Source organism: Alligator sinensis, unplaced genomic scaffold, assembly GCF_000455745.1.
Source record: "Alligator sinensis unplaced genomic scaffold, ASM45574v1 scaffold1000_1, whole genome shotgun sequence".
Taxonomy (NCBI): domain Eukaryota; kingdom Metazoa; phylum Chordata; order Crocodylia; family Alligatoridae; genus Alligator; species Alligator sinensis.
The window spans coordinates 492,751-507,241 of NW_005842478.1; the positions used below are offsets into that span (position 1 = coordinate 492,751).

The 14,491-nt window shown below is 46.2% G+C and overlaps 1 protein-coding gene across 8 annotated transcripts in view; it reads right to left on the reverse strand.

Moving 5' to 3' along the window:
• CPNE2 (copine 2) overlaps window positions 1–14,491 on the reverse strand; it is a 211,081-nt gene that overhangs the window by 62,079 nt on the left and 134,511 nt on the right. For all 8 annotated transcript variants that reach the window (XM_006031028.3, XM_025212695.1, XM_025212694.1 and 5 more), the window contains 2 exons: window positions 9,725–9,811; window positions 6,541–6,600 (listed from right to left, as the gene is read on the reverse strand). In XM_006031028.3, coding sequence (XP_006031090.1) covers window positions 6,541–6,600; window positions 9,725–9,811 — 147 coding nt within the window. The remainder of the gene's footprint in view (window positions 1–6,540; window positions 6,601–9,724; window positions 9,812–14,491) is intronic.

The window sequence follows — 14,491 nt, forward strand, 5'->3', positions numbered from 1 at the left end:
TAGCCACAAGATTACCATTTGAGTCTAACAGGGGCCCTACATTACCTGGTGCCTGCTTCTTACTCCCAATGTATTTGAAGGACTTTTTGTTATCCTTAATCCTGGTCGCTAGCCTGAGCTCCACCCCCGCCTTGGCCTTCCTAATGGCCCTCCTACACTCACGGGCCAGGGAGGAGTATTCCTCTTTGGTGATAGCCCCTCTCTTCCAGCAGGTGTATGCCTCCCTTTTGGCCCTCAGGCATTCTTGAATGCCTTTGCTGAGCCATGGGGGTTTCAGAGCACTCTAACCCCCCTTCTTTCTCTCAGGGACTGTCACACTCTGAGCCTGGAGGATCGTTCCCTTAAGGTATGAGCATCCCTCATGGATTCCCATCTCCTCTACCTTTTGGGCCCTCAGTGTCTCCTCCACTGATCTCCTAAATTCATTGAAGTTAGCCCTTCTGAAGTCAGGGGCTTTAGTCTTGGTATAAGCCCTCAACATCCTGAGCTGGGTGGTGAATTCCAGCAGGCAATGATCACTGGTACCCAGCTGGTCAAGCACCTGCAGTCCCCTCACCAGGTCATCCCCAGTGGCCAAGACCAGGTCCAGAAAGGCATCTCCCGTAGTGGGGCTGTGCACCTCCTGGATAAGGTGGAGGTCTTGTATTTCAGCTAAGAACCTACGCAAGCGGTCAGACCTGGCTAACTGCTCCTCCCAGCAGATATCTGGTAAGTTTAGGTCCCCCATGACAACGACATCCCTAGACCCAACTGCCTCCATAAGCTGTACTGAGAAATCCTGGTTCAACTCAACCCCTTGGCAGGGTGGTCTATAGTAGACACCCACCGTAAGATACTTGCTGCCTTTCCCCCCTTGAAGTTTGACCCATAGTGCCTCTGTCTGACCTTCCTCCGCCCCAAGACTAATTCTTGACAATGTGAGTTGCTCTTTAACTCAGATTGCTCTTTGACATTCTTTTCTATCTTCTTTATCTTAAAATGGAGGCAGATACCATCCAGCAGGTAGAAAATCGGCCTGGTAGTGAAGAAACCTGGCTTTAAATCCTGGCTTAACCACTGGCCAAGTGTGAGATCTCAGGCAAGTTACTTCAGCTGCTTTTCCTAGCTGCAAAACTGGAATTATAGGGCATCTATATACATGCTCAGGGAGGGAGGCACTTTAATTAGAGCAGCTCCAAGAATCACTCCAATTAGCGTCATGTATGTTCAGTGTTCTGCACTTTAAAATGGTGGCAGCAGCACTTGTCAATTAATTGAGTCTACTCCAACGTATGCTAATAAGCATGCGTCAGAGCAGATGTTTGGCATGTGTATCAGTGCTCAATGATACTTAACCTCCTGAGTACGTGGCTGAAAATCACACACACATGTATAAAAATATATATTTTAAGAGCTAAGTTGTAGTATTCATGGAAAGCTGGTTCTTGTGGAGTAACCTTCTACCCATTTACAAGGCTTAATTTCCCCTGCCCCCTAGGTCAACCAGTTAATGCAACTTTTTTTTTCCCTCCAAACAGTTCTGATTTTTAGGAGTAACTAGCTAAAATGGCATATAAATAGCCTAAGCAAGTGCTATATGAGAGTCACTGGCTATGGGCTAGGTTCTTCAGAATAGTGTACCTGATACACCCAATTACTGTGTGGTTATCCCAGACAACCTGTCAGTGGTACATGTTAACCGATTTATTATAATTACACTTTATTTGACAAAAACTTGCTGGTGGTACTTAAGGTTGCGTCATTTTAAATTGGTGGTGCGCAATCTGTCAGAGTTTGGGGACTGCTGCCATCGGTCTTTGCCATGGCACAGGCAGGGTGTCCAGTTCCAAATCCAGTACATTCAGAAGGTGACAAAAATAACAAAAGTTGGCAACATTATAATTGTATGATATCTTCATTAATGATGTGGACATTGGAGTCAGAAGTGGACTGGCCAAGTTCGCTGATGACACCAAACTTTGGGGCAAAGCATCCACACCAGAAGACAGGAGGGCGATCCAGGCTGACCTGGACAGACTCAGCAAATGGGTGGACAAGAACCTGATGGTGTTTAACACTGAAAAATGCAAGGTTCTCCACCTTGGGAGGAAAAACCTGCAGCATCCTTATAGTCTCAGCCGTGCTACACTGACTAGCACTACGGAAGAAAGAGACTTGGGGGTCATCATTGACCACAAGATGAACACAAGCCTGCAATGCAATGCTGTAGCTAGTAAAGTGACCAAAACGCTGGCTTGCATCCATAGATGCTTCTCAAACAAATCCAGGGACGTCATTCTCCCCTTGTACTCGGCCTTAGTGAGGCCGCAGCTGGAGTACTGTGTCCAGTTTTGGGCTCCACAATTCAAAAAGGATGTGGAGAAGCTTGAGAGAGTCCAGAGAAGAGCCACACGCATGATCAGAGGTCAGGGAAGCAGACCCTACGATGACAGGCTGAGAGCCCTGGGGCTCTTTAGCTTGGAAAAGCACAGGCTCAGGGGTGATCTGATGGCCACCTATAAGTTTATCAGGGGTGACCACCGGTATCTGGGGGAACGTTTGTTCACCAGAGCGCCCCAAGGGATGATGACTAGGTCGAATGGTCATAAACTACTGCAAGACCGTTTCAGGCTGGACATAAGGAAGAATTTCTTTACTGTCCGAGCCCCCGAGGTCTGGAACAGCCTGCCGTCGGAGGTGGTTCAAGCACCTACATTGAACACCTTCAAGAGTAAATTGGATACTTATTTTGCTGGGATCCTATGACCCCAGCTGACTTCCTGCCCTTTGGGTGGGGGACTGGACTCGATGATCTTCCGAGGTCCCTTTCAGCCCTAATGTCTATGAAATCTATGAAATCCCTGCTCCCAGAGAGAGGTGATTAGGAAAGAGAGCTCAATAAGTGTTTAACTACATACACCAATACAGGCTAGGGACTGACTGGCTACATAGCAGCTCTGCAGAAAAGGACCTGGGGGCTACAGGGGACAATAAGCTGAATATGAGCCAACAGTCTGCCCTTTTTGCAAAAAGGCTAATGGCATACCCGGGTGTATTGGTAGAAATGTTGCCAGCAGATCAAGGGACGTGATTATTTCCTCCTATTCAGCACTGGTGAGGCCACATCTGGAGTACTATGTCCAGTTTTGGACCCCCCCACTACAGAAAGGATGTGGACAAATTGGAGACAGTCCAGCGGAGGGCAAGGAAAACGGTTTGGGGGCTGGGGGGGCATGACTTCTGAGGAAAGGCTGATGGAACTGTGCGTATTTAGCCTGGAGAAGAGAAGGCTGAGAGGGGATTTAACAGCGGCCTTCAACTACCTGAAGTGGGTTCCAAAGAGAATGGAGCTAGACTGTTCTCAGTGGTGGCAGATGACAGAACAAGGAGCAGTGGTCCGAACTTGCAGCAAGGGAAGTTTAGGTTAGATATTAGGAAAAAACTCTCTCACTATTAGAGTAGTAAAACACTGGAACAAGTTACACAGAGAGGTGGTGGAATCTCCATCCTTAAAGTTTTTAAGTTCTGGCTAGACAAAGCCTTGGTTGGGATGAACTAGTTGGGGATGGTCCTGCTTTGAGCAAGGGGTTGGACTAGATGACCTGCTGAAGTCCCTTCCAACCCTAATTTTCTATGATTCTATGAACTCTCAGGATTTTTAATTGAGACTTGTTTTAGTTTTTGAAGCATACCATATGACTTTTTAATTTTTTTTGGTTGGCAGTCTGGACTCACGATCATAGTGACTACGTGCTTTTTTGGTTAATAGTTATTCAAGTATTTTTGTACTTTTATGTACAAAATTTTTATATCGTCTTTCTCAGACACTCAGTAGTTTATCTTTGGCACATACTACAAAACACTCTCCCTGGTCCAAGATCCAAGGTTTTTTTTCCACTAGTCAGTATTAGTGCAGGAGTAGCCTTTTCCAGTTCATTCTTCAGCTGTGAGCCTTTCTTGCACCCAGAAACATTTAGACCTGCATATTTGGTTGAGCTAAACCATATTGGATTCGTTTCCTTTTGGCTGCTAATTCTCTAGCATATGACAAATCTTCTTTGATCCCCTAGCAATGCTTTGTATTTAAGGTTGGAACAGCTTTGGATGCACAAGGAATGAAATCTCTGTCCATTCTCAGACATTCTTTTCCGCTCTTCTTTAGTGTGTGGGTTTCAGGTAGAACATGGTAGAAGACTATCAAATGATTATCAAATTTCACTCAAAGCAAGCAAGTCTTCTATGGGGTTTGAAGATGTTCTTCTAAGGTCTGCCTTCACTCTTTTTGGGGATGGTGATTGTTTAGCCTTCCACTTTTGTGAAGTGGAAGTGTGGTCAAAAACTTGTCAACTATAGTATTTTCTGACTGAGCCAGGAAGCAAAGTCAGTGTGTTGAGAGCTGCAGACCACACCTGTACACCCAGCACATCCAGAAAGGTTTCCAAGTGTGGCAGAAATGCCACCGTCGGTGCCCCTCTCCAGAGATCTGTCTCCACCAGCCTGAGAGGCTGGTGTTGAATCCCTCAGGGCGGGGATCTCCCACCTTGTCTACATGACAAAAGCCTGGTGCCTGAATGCTCTGGTCACCTGGGCAGGGGGGAAAAGCCCGCCCCTGCGCACAGGCCCAGGTAGCCAGGGATGCTTTGGTAGATTGGTTGGCCTGTGGCCAGTATTGGCAGCTTCGATTGGACCGGGCTGCTGAGGTCAGAGAGGGGATAAAAAAGGCCCGGGCCAGGAAGAAGGTAGCCATGAGCCATGTGGTCATACAGGTGAATCTGAAACTGGCTCTCTCTTCATAACCGCATGCTCCAAGAGTGACCTGCCTCCAGAGGAAAACTCCAACCACCTCTGGACGATGCGTGTGAGTAAGCTACTCGAGATCCGATTAGATATTTAGCTTACAGTAATTCAGATGCATGTTTAAACGGCTACCTCAGCCATTCTAGTTTGCTCTGTGGGATTCCTCTGATCTTCCTCTGATATTTCCATGATATTGCTCTACCTTTTACCCTGTTTCCACCCTACCCCCTGTAATCAATAAAGTTCTCCTTTGTGACCGGTGTGGGAGACTTATTGAGGGGTGGGTCTAAATTATGCCGAGGAGGCCCCTTAGGTCCGTGGACTAAGGGAGACTTTCCTAATAAGCCCCTAACTTGGGGAAGTGCCCCAAGTGCCTGGATTGGGTCTAGTTCCCATTGGACGATCAGGCCTGTGTTCTCCAAGGTGCGCAGAGCCAGGATTGAGTCCAGAGCCTTGGATGGTGGCAGCGGGACCCCCAGGCTAGCGGGTGTGCTCCCGGGAAGGGGGTGGCCGGACGGGAGGCACCCCAAGGGAGGCACTCGGAGCCTGGAAGGTGGTCGGGCGCAGGGAGGTGGGCGGCTCACGCAGGAGCGCCCCCTACTGGCTCGCCACACCAAGTTTTTTGGTGCTTTACCCAATGCCAGTTGAACTTGTTAATGGTCTCCCAAGGTTCAACAGTTGTTGGTCATAGCTGTGGTAATTTGGCATGAACAGCTCATCTGCTTTTTAGCCAAATTCACTTATTTGAAACACTGCTGATGTGTGTTTTTGCTTCAGTATTTCCATTTGCAATTCTAGCTTCTCAATTGATCAAGAGTGTGGGTGTGTTGATGGAGTGATTAGAGGAGAAATGACAGCCCTCATGTCATTGGGAGACCTTAGAAGAATGTTTAACTGTTTAACAGAATACACCCAGTCCTTTAATTTCTGAAAACTCTCTTTTTAGTACAGAAACCAGAGAACTGTGCGCTCTTGCAGCATTTCAATTTTTATTTGTTGTCTATCTAAAGACAGAGGAGAAAAAAAATGAAGTAGGGGGGAGGAGAAGTAAGAGTTACCATAGAAACCGGAACAAGTGCAAGAGCTTTTTATACGTAGTTCTACTGTTGTGCTAAGGTCTAAGTGTGGAAGAGGAAATAAAATGGAAAATCACTAAGTTTATTGGTAATGAAGACTCTCATGTAAATTAGCATGAAAAGCCAAAATGCAACCCTTAATTTAATGATCTGCCAGTGACAAGAGGGCTCTGGTTTTCCTCTTTTTGCTAGAGCAAATATTTCTTTGATTTAATGTCTCATCTCTGGTAGTTCTCCACTTACTATGTTGTAAGCACAATATAGTGTTGCAATGCCAGTAGTACCTGCCAGTTGTTCACATAAAAAAAGGCTGCAGAGAATGCAACTGGAACTATGAAAGACAACCTGCCAACAAATGCCTGGAGTCAACCTGAAGCCCACATTGTGTCAGAAGAGATCATGAAAAGTGGAAAGAAAAGGCTGCTGACAGGAAGACACAACAAAACAGCAGGATATGGAGTAAAAAAAATGCAACTTTCTTGCCTGTCCATTTGCTTTTATGCTTAAGGGAAATTCACAGCTTCCCAGATACACTCACCAGTTTAGTGTAAGACAAAGCAGCTTGCAATGATATTTAAGATTTTACCTAATGCTTTAATTAGCACATGCACTCTCACCTAGAGCTCTGACATACTTGAAATTTTACATTCATTACAGTTAATGGACAAAAAGCAGTGAAATTCCTTACAGTAAACATTAACTGGCAGCCCCCAAGGATGTAGTCCAGGAAAGAGTAATCTCTGGTTATCTGAACGGAGAAAAAAAGAGAGAGAGGCTTTTAAAGAAACATTCAGCTCCCTTCATCCCTCCCAGAAATCCTGGGAGGTTCATAAAAAAAAAGTTACAAATACTTCCAGCAGCAGACAACATGCCTTCTGGTTTCCAAATCTCTTCGGGTCACAGAGCAAAGTGACGAATGTGGAGAAGTGCCTGGATTTCCCCTCAACAACCTTGAAGCATTTTTAATTAAACACATGCTGCATTGCTGAAGGGAGTTCAGGCATTAGTTGTATCAGCCAAGATGGTGGCTGTCACACCAAGGATCAAACTGGATAGATCTGGAAACACCATGAAATCAAAGAGCTCTCTGGCTGGTACTGTATCAGACCTATGTCCTTCACAGGTCAGACATGGAGGGCACTCTTATACGTGCCCACCAAGTGCCTACATCAGAAAGTGCCCTTGTCAGAAAGAAGGGTCAAGAGACCAGGAAAGCAAAAAAGCAGCAGAGCAGCTTTCCATTCCCATTGCCTCAACAGCATGCCACAATCCTTGTCTAGAGGAACAAAAGAAGAAGTCAGTTTGCATGGCCCGTTTGGACACTGGCTTCTTGCTATAATTGCAAAATGTCCAAATTGTGATTTTTTCACGGCAATGTGGCTCTGTGTCCATTAGGAATTGGACTTACTCCAGCAGCTTGTTTTAACATGTTGTCCAAGACCATTGCTTGGAAGCATCTAATGGGCCTGAAAGCATTTAGCCTGGTCTCTAGTTCCAGTGGTTTCTGAGGGAATGGAAGTCATCTTGAGGACTGTCCCATTTTCTTCTCTAGTATAGTCCTGGGTATGACTGTAAACTGCATCTGACTGGAGGGCCTGGTGGCAATGTGGTATGGTATGGCATGGCAGGATAATTCCTATAAAATACCACAATGTTGCAACCTCCAGAATAAGGCAAGTATAGGACACCTCAAAACCCTAACCCCACTGCCTTGTGGGTAACTCCTTTGTTGGAGAAAGGCTAAGGGACATCATCGTGACAGAAACAAATGCTCGCTGAGGCATTAGGCAGTCAGCAGCAATTCTTATCTGTTGCTCTCTGGCAGAAGCTACAACCATCAAGGCACTGAATGTCTGGACTTGATCTGGCCTTTGCATTCTGTCTCAATGGTCTAAAAAGGGGGTGGTAGGTCTTGGGCAGCCTCCACTCCTCCAGATTCTTGCTTTGGTGTATGCATCAAAGATCTTGGAGTGATGGTCACAGGACTCCACACAAGAGGATTCATCAGGCACCTGACTAGTCCTCTCATATGTACACCATGATCCAGAGGATTGATGGTTGCCTAGAACACCATTTTAATAGTCAGCATCTCTCAAACAGCAGAAGTAAAAGATTTCAATTTTCTACAGGTTTGAAATCTGGAATCCCAGCCTGCCAGATGGTGAAGAAGGATTCCATCTACTTCTAGCACTGTGAGACAGCAGATCCTGGAGTCATGCAGGAACTCAGATGTGTTCAAGGCAGAAAAGTGAAGAAGACAAACAGCAATTGGGAGTGTGTGACTGCTTGAATTCATTCCTCATGAGCCACTAAGGCTAGGGCCTTAGTGGATGTACACTTGCTAGCCAAGTTGCGAGATATACCGGACCTTAAAAAGTCCCTGGCTTCTCTGACCTGGCAATGAATGTTAGGTACTAAGCGAAAATTATAGCTGGCAATACACTGAAATTAAAAGTGTGGTACCCTTAAACTACCATGGCAAGGGGCCAATGAAAGTGAAGTCATCCAGTTACCACAACCTCTTCTAAGATCCTTCGAAAATCTTAGCAGATCTTTACACCTTTTACATAAGATGAGTACTTTGAAAGGCGTTCTGACCGTGTCCAATGCACTCTCTTTTAAATAAATAGATTCAGTTCACTGAAACTGACGTTCTTAAAAATGAACTGCATGCTGGACCAAATAGGAGAAAAAATATTTTATGCTTGGACCTGGTAACAGGCCAAGTAAGACAGAAAGAGCTAGCAGTCCTTTTTAACTATGGGACATGGAAACAGATATGCACATCCTGTTATGTTTTTAGTACTGGGAGCTAACAGATGCACTTTGCCTTTCCTTTGAGTTAAGGGAATTCAGGCAAAAGGTCAGATGGGATGTTCATCTCAGTTTGTACAAAGAAGTGTGTTACTTAGGTTATCTGATGTAGAATATGCTGTAGTACTGGAGAATTATGTAGTAAGGATTGGTTTTGTACTTCAAAGTACTATTCTAATGAGGTATAAAATACACACATTTAGTTACTGGCTCCTACCCTGGGGGTCTTTAAGAAGAGGCTTGATGCCTACCTGACTGGGGTCAATTGAGCCCAGTTTTCCTCCTGCCCAGGCAGGGGGTTGGACTCGAAGATCTACAAGGTCCCTTCTGACCCTACTTCTATGATTCTATGAAAACTGAGTCTGACAAGTCCCAGACGTACAACCTGAGAAGTGGAAGATCTTCTTGTACTCATCATGGCAGAGTGCTGGCTTTCTCCACTCAACTCTTATGAAGATGCAAGTATTGTGTGTTATCTGTAGCCTTCCAGAGTCTATTGAACACATTCTAAAATAATTCACAGCCGCCCCAGTAATTGCAGTCAAAGAGCTAACTGCCAGCCTCCACATCCCCTTCCTAACAGCCTGTTAATCATCTGTATTTGTGACAAGTCCAACAGCTTTAGACAGCTGTTAAAAAGAACAGAGACCTCTGGCTCAATCACAGGAAGGTTACTACCATAAAGCAGCAGGGAAGGACTGTTCTCACTTGCCACCAGGTACAGGAGACTATTGGGAGAAGACAGGACAGCAAGTACAGTCATATGTGTGTGTGACATCCTCCCTTAACCCATGGCCTCCATGCCCCCCAATTCTGTAGAATCACTGGTGCTCCAAAGATGCAGCATTACATGAGTAAGTCAGACACAGTGCACTTATCCCATTTATGTCTTGCTAGGGACACAAGTTTCTCTTCACTATTGAATTTGTATTCAGAGATCTATGTGACAGCATTTACTTTCCTATTGGGATTTTGGTCTTGAACTTATCCAATAATCTAAACCCCTGCCCCTCCAAAAAAAATAACTTTAAAAGAGGGATAAAAACATTTAAACTCACTCTGCAGGATTTCACAATAATACTACCAGAGTTCTTGTAGTTCTTTTTCTTCTTTTGCTTCTTGGGATTAATGCATTCTAGTTCTAGCTGTAACAAACAAGAAAGATAACAGCATGAAAGCAAAGTTCTCTGCAAGGGTTTGGCCATCAACATAGCATAATTTAACAACCTGGGACTCAGATATGAAGATCTTTTACCTCTAGTACCTGTCAGCTACTTTCCCAACATAAGCCAGTTGATGGAATAAACAACATTCTTTTTCAAATGAATAAACAAAGAGCACTCACAAAGGAAGGGAAGCCTGATTTCCATTTTAGGATGAGAAAACTGATGGTGCAGAGCAGTTAATGGTTTGCTTTGCAAAGGTCAATGGTAGTAAAACCAAGGTCTCTTCCAAGCTACTAGTCATTTGGATCTATCCATCCACTACAGGACATCCCAACATGGACCTATTACGGGGCTCTGGATCTCATGCCTGACTCAATTCTATGTACACACCATCCATTGTAACAAATACCTCTCCTAGCTCACCAGCTGAGCATGGAGTTTTTATTATTATTAATTCATTGTACTTGTCTGAACAGGGACCTATGATTCACCCACCATGATAGTTCAATTTAGGCACCTAAAGGAGTGGGCAGATTTTGAAAATAACTCAGCGCATCTGGCTTTGAAGACTTGGCCCTAGCTATGATACCTCAATAAGAGCTGAAGTTGCCCAACTTTGGGAACCAAGTCCCTGAAAATCCAGCCCAGTCATGCCCTGGTGTGCACAAGGTCATTTACCTGAAAAATCTTCTCAATACAGGGCAGGCCTGATCCCTGAGGCAAACAGACAGGCATGACACTGGGTAAGGAGATTAGTGAGAGCTCTCCAGCAAGAAGACAGGGTCTGAACACAGCAGTGGTGACAAACAGGTGGCGTGGGAGTGCTGTCGTGTATACAGATAAAAGGAGGAGAGACAGGCATTCTGCTCACAGCTTTGGCTCCCAGGGTCTGAAAAGAAGAGACTGCTGGGGCTATTTACAGCGGGCAGCTGTATTTAGAAGTGCTGGGTATTAGACAGAGATGAAAGTAGAAACAGATGAGTTTAGCAAATTTCAAGTGGTGGGAAGGCACAGGCTGATTATTCACTGGGTAAACAAATGTTTGTACTGGTTTTATTTTTAAACCATTATGGGGGAAAATCCCAGCTACCACCTTTCCGTGGAAAACGTCCCACTCACTTATGCAGTAAAGGGTGTGCTATACACAGAAACTTTCGGAAAAGAGTAAGTTCTGAGCACCTAAAAGTGGTGGCCACTGTTGCACTTTTTGAAACAGGCAGAAGGTAGGGCAGGGTGGGACCTTAGGGCACTTACAAACGTGCCCAATGTCTGCTCTTAATTAATCGAGTCTGTTGGAGTGTGCTAATTAGCATGGTCCAAAAGCCTCGGTGTCTCGTGTATTCAGCTCATCAAACAAGCTCTAGTTAAAGAGCCCCTGCTACCATTTTGAAGAGCAGGGATGCTGAACACACAAGACACTGCAAGCGCTTTAATTAGAGTGGCTCTCAGGATCTGATCTAATTAAGGTCCCCGCCACCCACCCCAGAGCACGTGTAAAGACACCCTTAAAAACTAACTGGTTCAGAGAGGCATTTCACAAAGCAGGTTGCTGCTTACGACAGCATATGTCTGCGTGGACCAGTTAGTCTCTATGGTGCCACCCTGTTCTACCTTCTTCCTGACTTCAGGATAACATGGGTAATCACCTCTCTGTTTCTGGAACAGTAATTCTTACCAGTAGCATCATCATAGTCCCTAGAAGACAAGGCCAGGACATAATTCTTCGAAGTGTTGTGTGTACATCTAAGGAAGTGCTATCCTTGCCCTAAGTACCCTAGCACTGACATGGACAAAGGATAGGAGTCCTGTTGCCCAAACTGTACAGACAGAATTCAGAGGCATGGAGAGATTAAGTGACTTGGCTCAAGCTCAGAGATGAGGCAAGAGCCGAACTGTGATCTCTTGAGGCCAAACCTTAATTATAAAACCACCCTTCACTGCTGCAGGATAATCGCCTACACCAGTGTTTCCCAACCTTTTCCAGTCCAAGGCACACTTACATTAATAAAAAATTTCTGTGGCACACCTGTTAAGGCATTTCCCATCCTCATACCTATTGTAGCTCATTGCCATGACAAAATTCTACAGCACACCTGTTCATTTCTGACCTGTTCACTTTTGTGCCATGGCATACAGGTTCAGAAACACTGACCTACACACCATCGAGGAAGACTTTAGAGATGCCCAAAGGGAAAGTGGCAGGTTAAAGTGAGGTGACTACTGTTATGGATCAATACCCCTTTTCAAGGAGAAGTTCTACCTCAGGACTCCCCAAGAAGCAGCCTTATTTTGGTCTCCCTCCTCCCTAGAACTTTTCTGTGAAACCCTGACATGGCTTCATAAGGGGCAAGCCTCTGGCTTTGAGACTCTGTCTCTTCTCTGTCCTTGGCTTCCCTGCCCATTAATAGCACTACCACCTTGGAGAGCTTCTTTGATCAGCTCCTAGGAAGTGGGGTGGGGGGTAATGTTTTCTTCTTGAAAGGGGGGAGGGAGGGGGAGATTAGAGTGCTAATGTCCCAAACAGCACAACAGACTGCCAAGCTCCAAACAGACTTTATTGTGCCACAGCAGTTCTCCTTGCCCTTCCTCAAACTGCACTCTGTCCTCACTGGGACTACTACTTTCTCTTCTCCATCCACCTTGGGGCTACCCTTTTCTCTCCCAAGCTTTCTCTTCAGGCACAGGTAGCCACACTCACAGCAAAACTGTTACAAAACTATAGAATTAACCCCAGGACTAACATTCACCCAATCAAATTAAATGTCAGAGTTGATCAAGGGAACAGTCTCTCCAGCCTAATGCCAGGCTCAGACTGTCATCTCCCCCTGGGCTGGAGAGGGCATCTAGATATCCTACTTGTGAAACTATTTACAGCAGCTATTTACATTAATACATGCTCACATTAAGCTCCCCCCAGATTGTTCCCCACCAGCACTGCAGGCTAGAACTCAGCCTACTTAGCCTCTTGCATCAAAGCCATAAAAAAGGGTCTGTTTCATGGAGAATGACTGACCAAAGAAGGGAAGGAGGGACAGAATAGGCCCACAGGGAAGGAAATGTTAACAGGCAATGTTCCAGACAGCCAGTAAATTACATTAAGTCACTTCCCATTGCATTTGGCTGCCTGTAGTTTGCAGCTCTCAGTTTTTATAAATAAAAATATATTTGACCAAGTATTCCAGGCATTTGTGTCCCCCAAAGTAGGTCAGGCACCAACGCATTCAATGGAAAAAACAATCCCGGGTAGGAAACAAGTTACTCAGTAGTTTCTAGTTATTTTAACAAGGGATAATAATAAAAGCTGCTAGTATAACTGGAGCACAGAGGAAAAGTCAGGAGATTCAGTTGTGCAAGAGACCTTAGTGTTTGAAAGAAAGGGCACTGAATTACAGCAGGCAGGCTTAGTCATAAAAACCCTCTGGAAGTTAACAAAGAGTCATGGTGAGTTTCCTCCACACTGTGCTAGGGACAATTTAGCTCTTTGTGGAAGTTCATTTGTCTTACGGCACAATGTACATTGCCAGGCGCTCCCATGAACAGTACCAATTAGGGCTACACTGTCCCAACCAGCGAGGGCCTAAGTCCTCCCTCTGGAACATTGACACTTTGGGGGGGGTGCTATAGGAAAAACCAACACTAAAAGAACCAGCCCATGTGCTCTCAAGGGATTACAAGCTTATTGTGTGCCAGGGACCATGTATGTCTTCCTGCAACTGTGCATACACAGCCCCTCACACAGCAAAGTCCCAAGCTACCAGGGAATACTGTAACCCAAGCATCAACACTAACCCACCACTCTGATCACAAAAGCAGCCTCTACTAGATGATCTGCACACACAGCTGATCTGCCAGGCCACTTTAGGGAGCTATTGTACAAAAAGGAAAAAGGAAGGAGACAACATCTTACTTTAGGGGCTGCCTCTCAAACTGAACTCAACCTGCCAGGTTCTCAAACAAATGGCAACTCATGCAGCTACTTCACAGGAGCTTCTAGGACAGGGGTCGGCAACCCCTGGCACGAGCATGACATGCAAGGCCATTTTGCTCGGCATGCCACGGGCAGCCCCGGCTCTGGGTAGCTGCTGCCAGCCGGGAGCCCAGGCTGCTCCTAGCAGGGCTTGCAGTGTCCCAGCTGCCTGTTGGGAATAGCCCAGGCTCCCAGGTGGCAGCAGCTACCCAGAGCCAGGGCCAGCTGCAGCCAGGAGGCTCCAAACAGCTGTGCTGGGCTCCGGCATCAGCTCCATACTGGCGCGTGCACCCAGGCCTCAGAGCAGGTGGTGGGAGGGGCCTGAGGTAGCGCAGCTCCGGTCTCTCCCCTGCTCCTGGCACAGAGGTGATAGCAGGGTTCCGGAGCCCGGCACAGCTGTTTGTAGCCTGCCTGGGCTCTGGGCAGCTGCAGCAAGCATCAGGAAGGCTGCAAACAGCTGCCCTGAGCTCCACAGCCTTGGCATCAGCTCCATGCTGGCAGCAACTGCATGGGCACGTCAGGGCAGGCTGCACTGCCCCGCTGTCGCTTCAAGGTGCGCACACAGTCACCGCCAGCATGGTGCTGATGCCGGAGCTGTGGAGCCTGGCATAGCTGCTTGCAGCCTGCCCACTGCTTGCTGCAGCTGCCCAGAGCCCGGGCTGGCTACAAACCGCTGCACCAGGCTCCAGAAC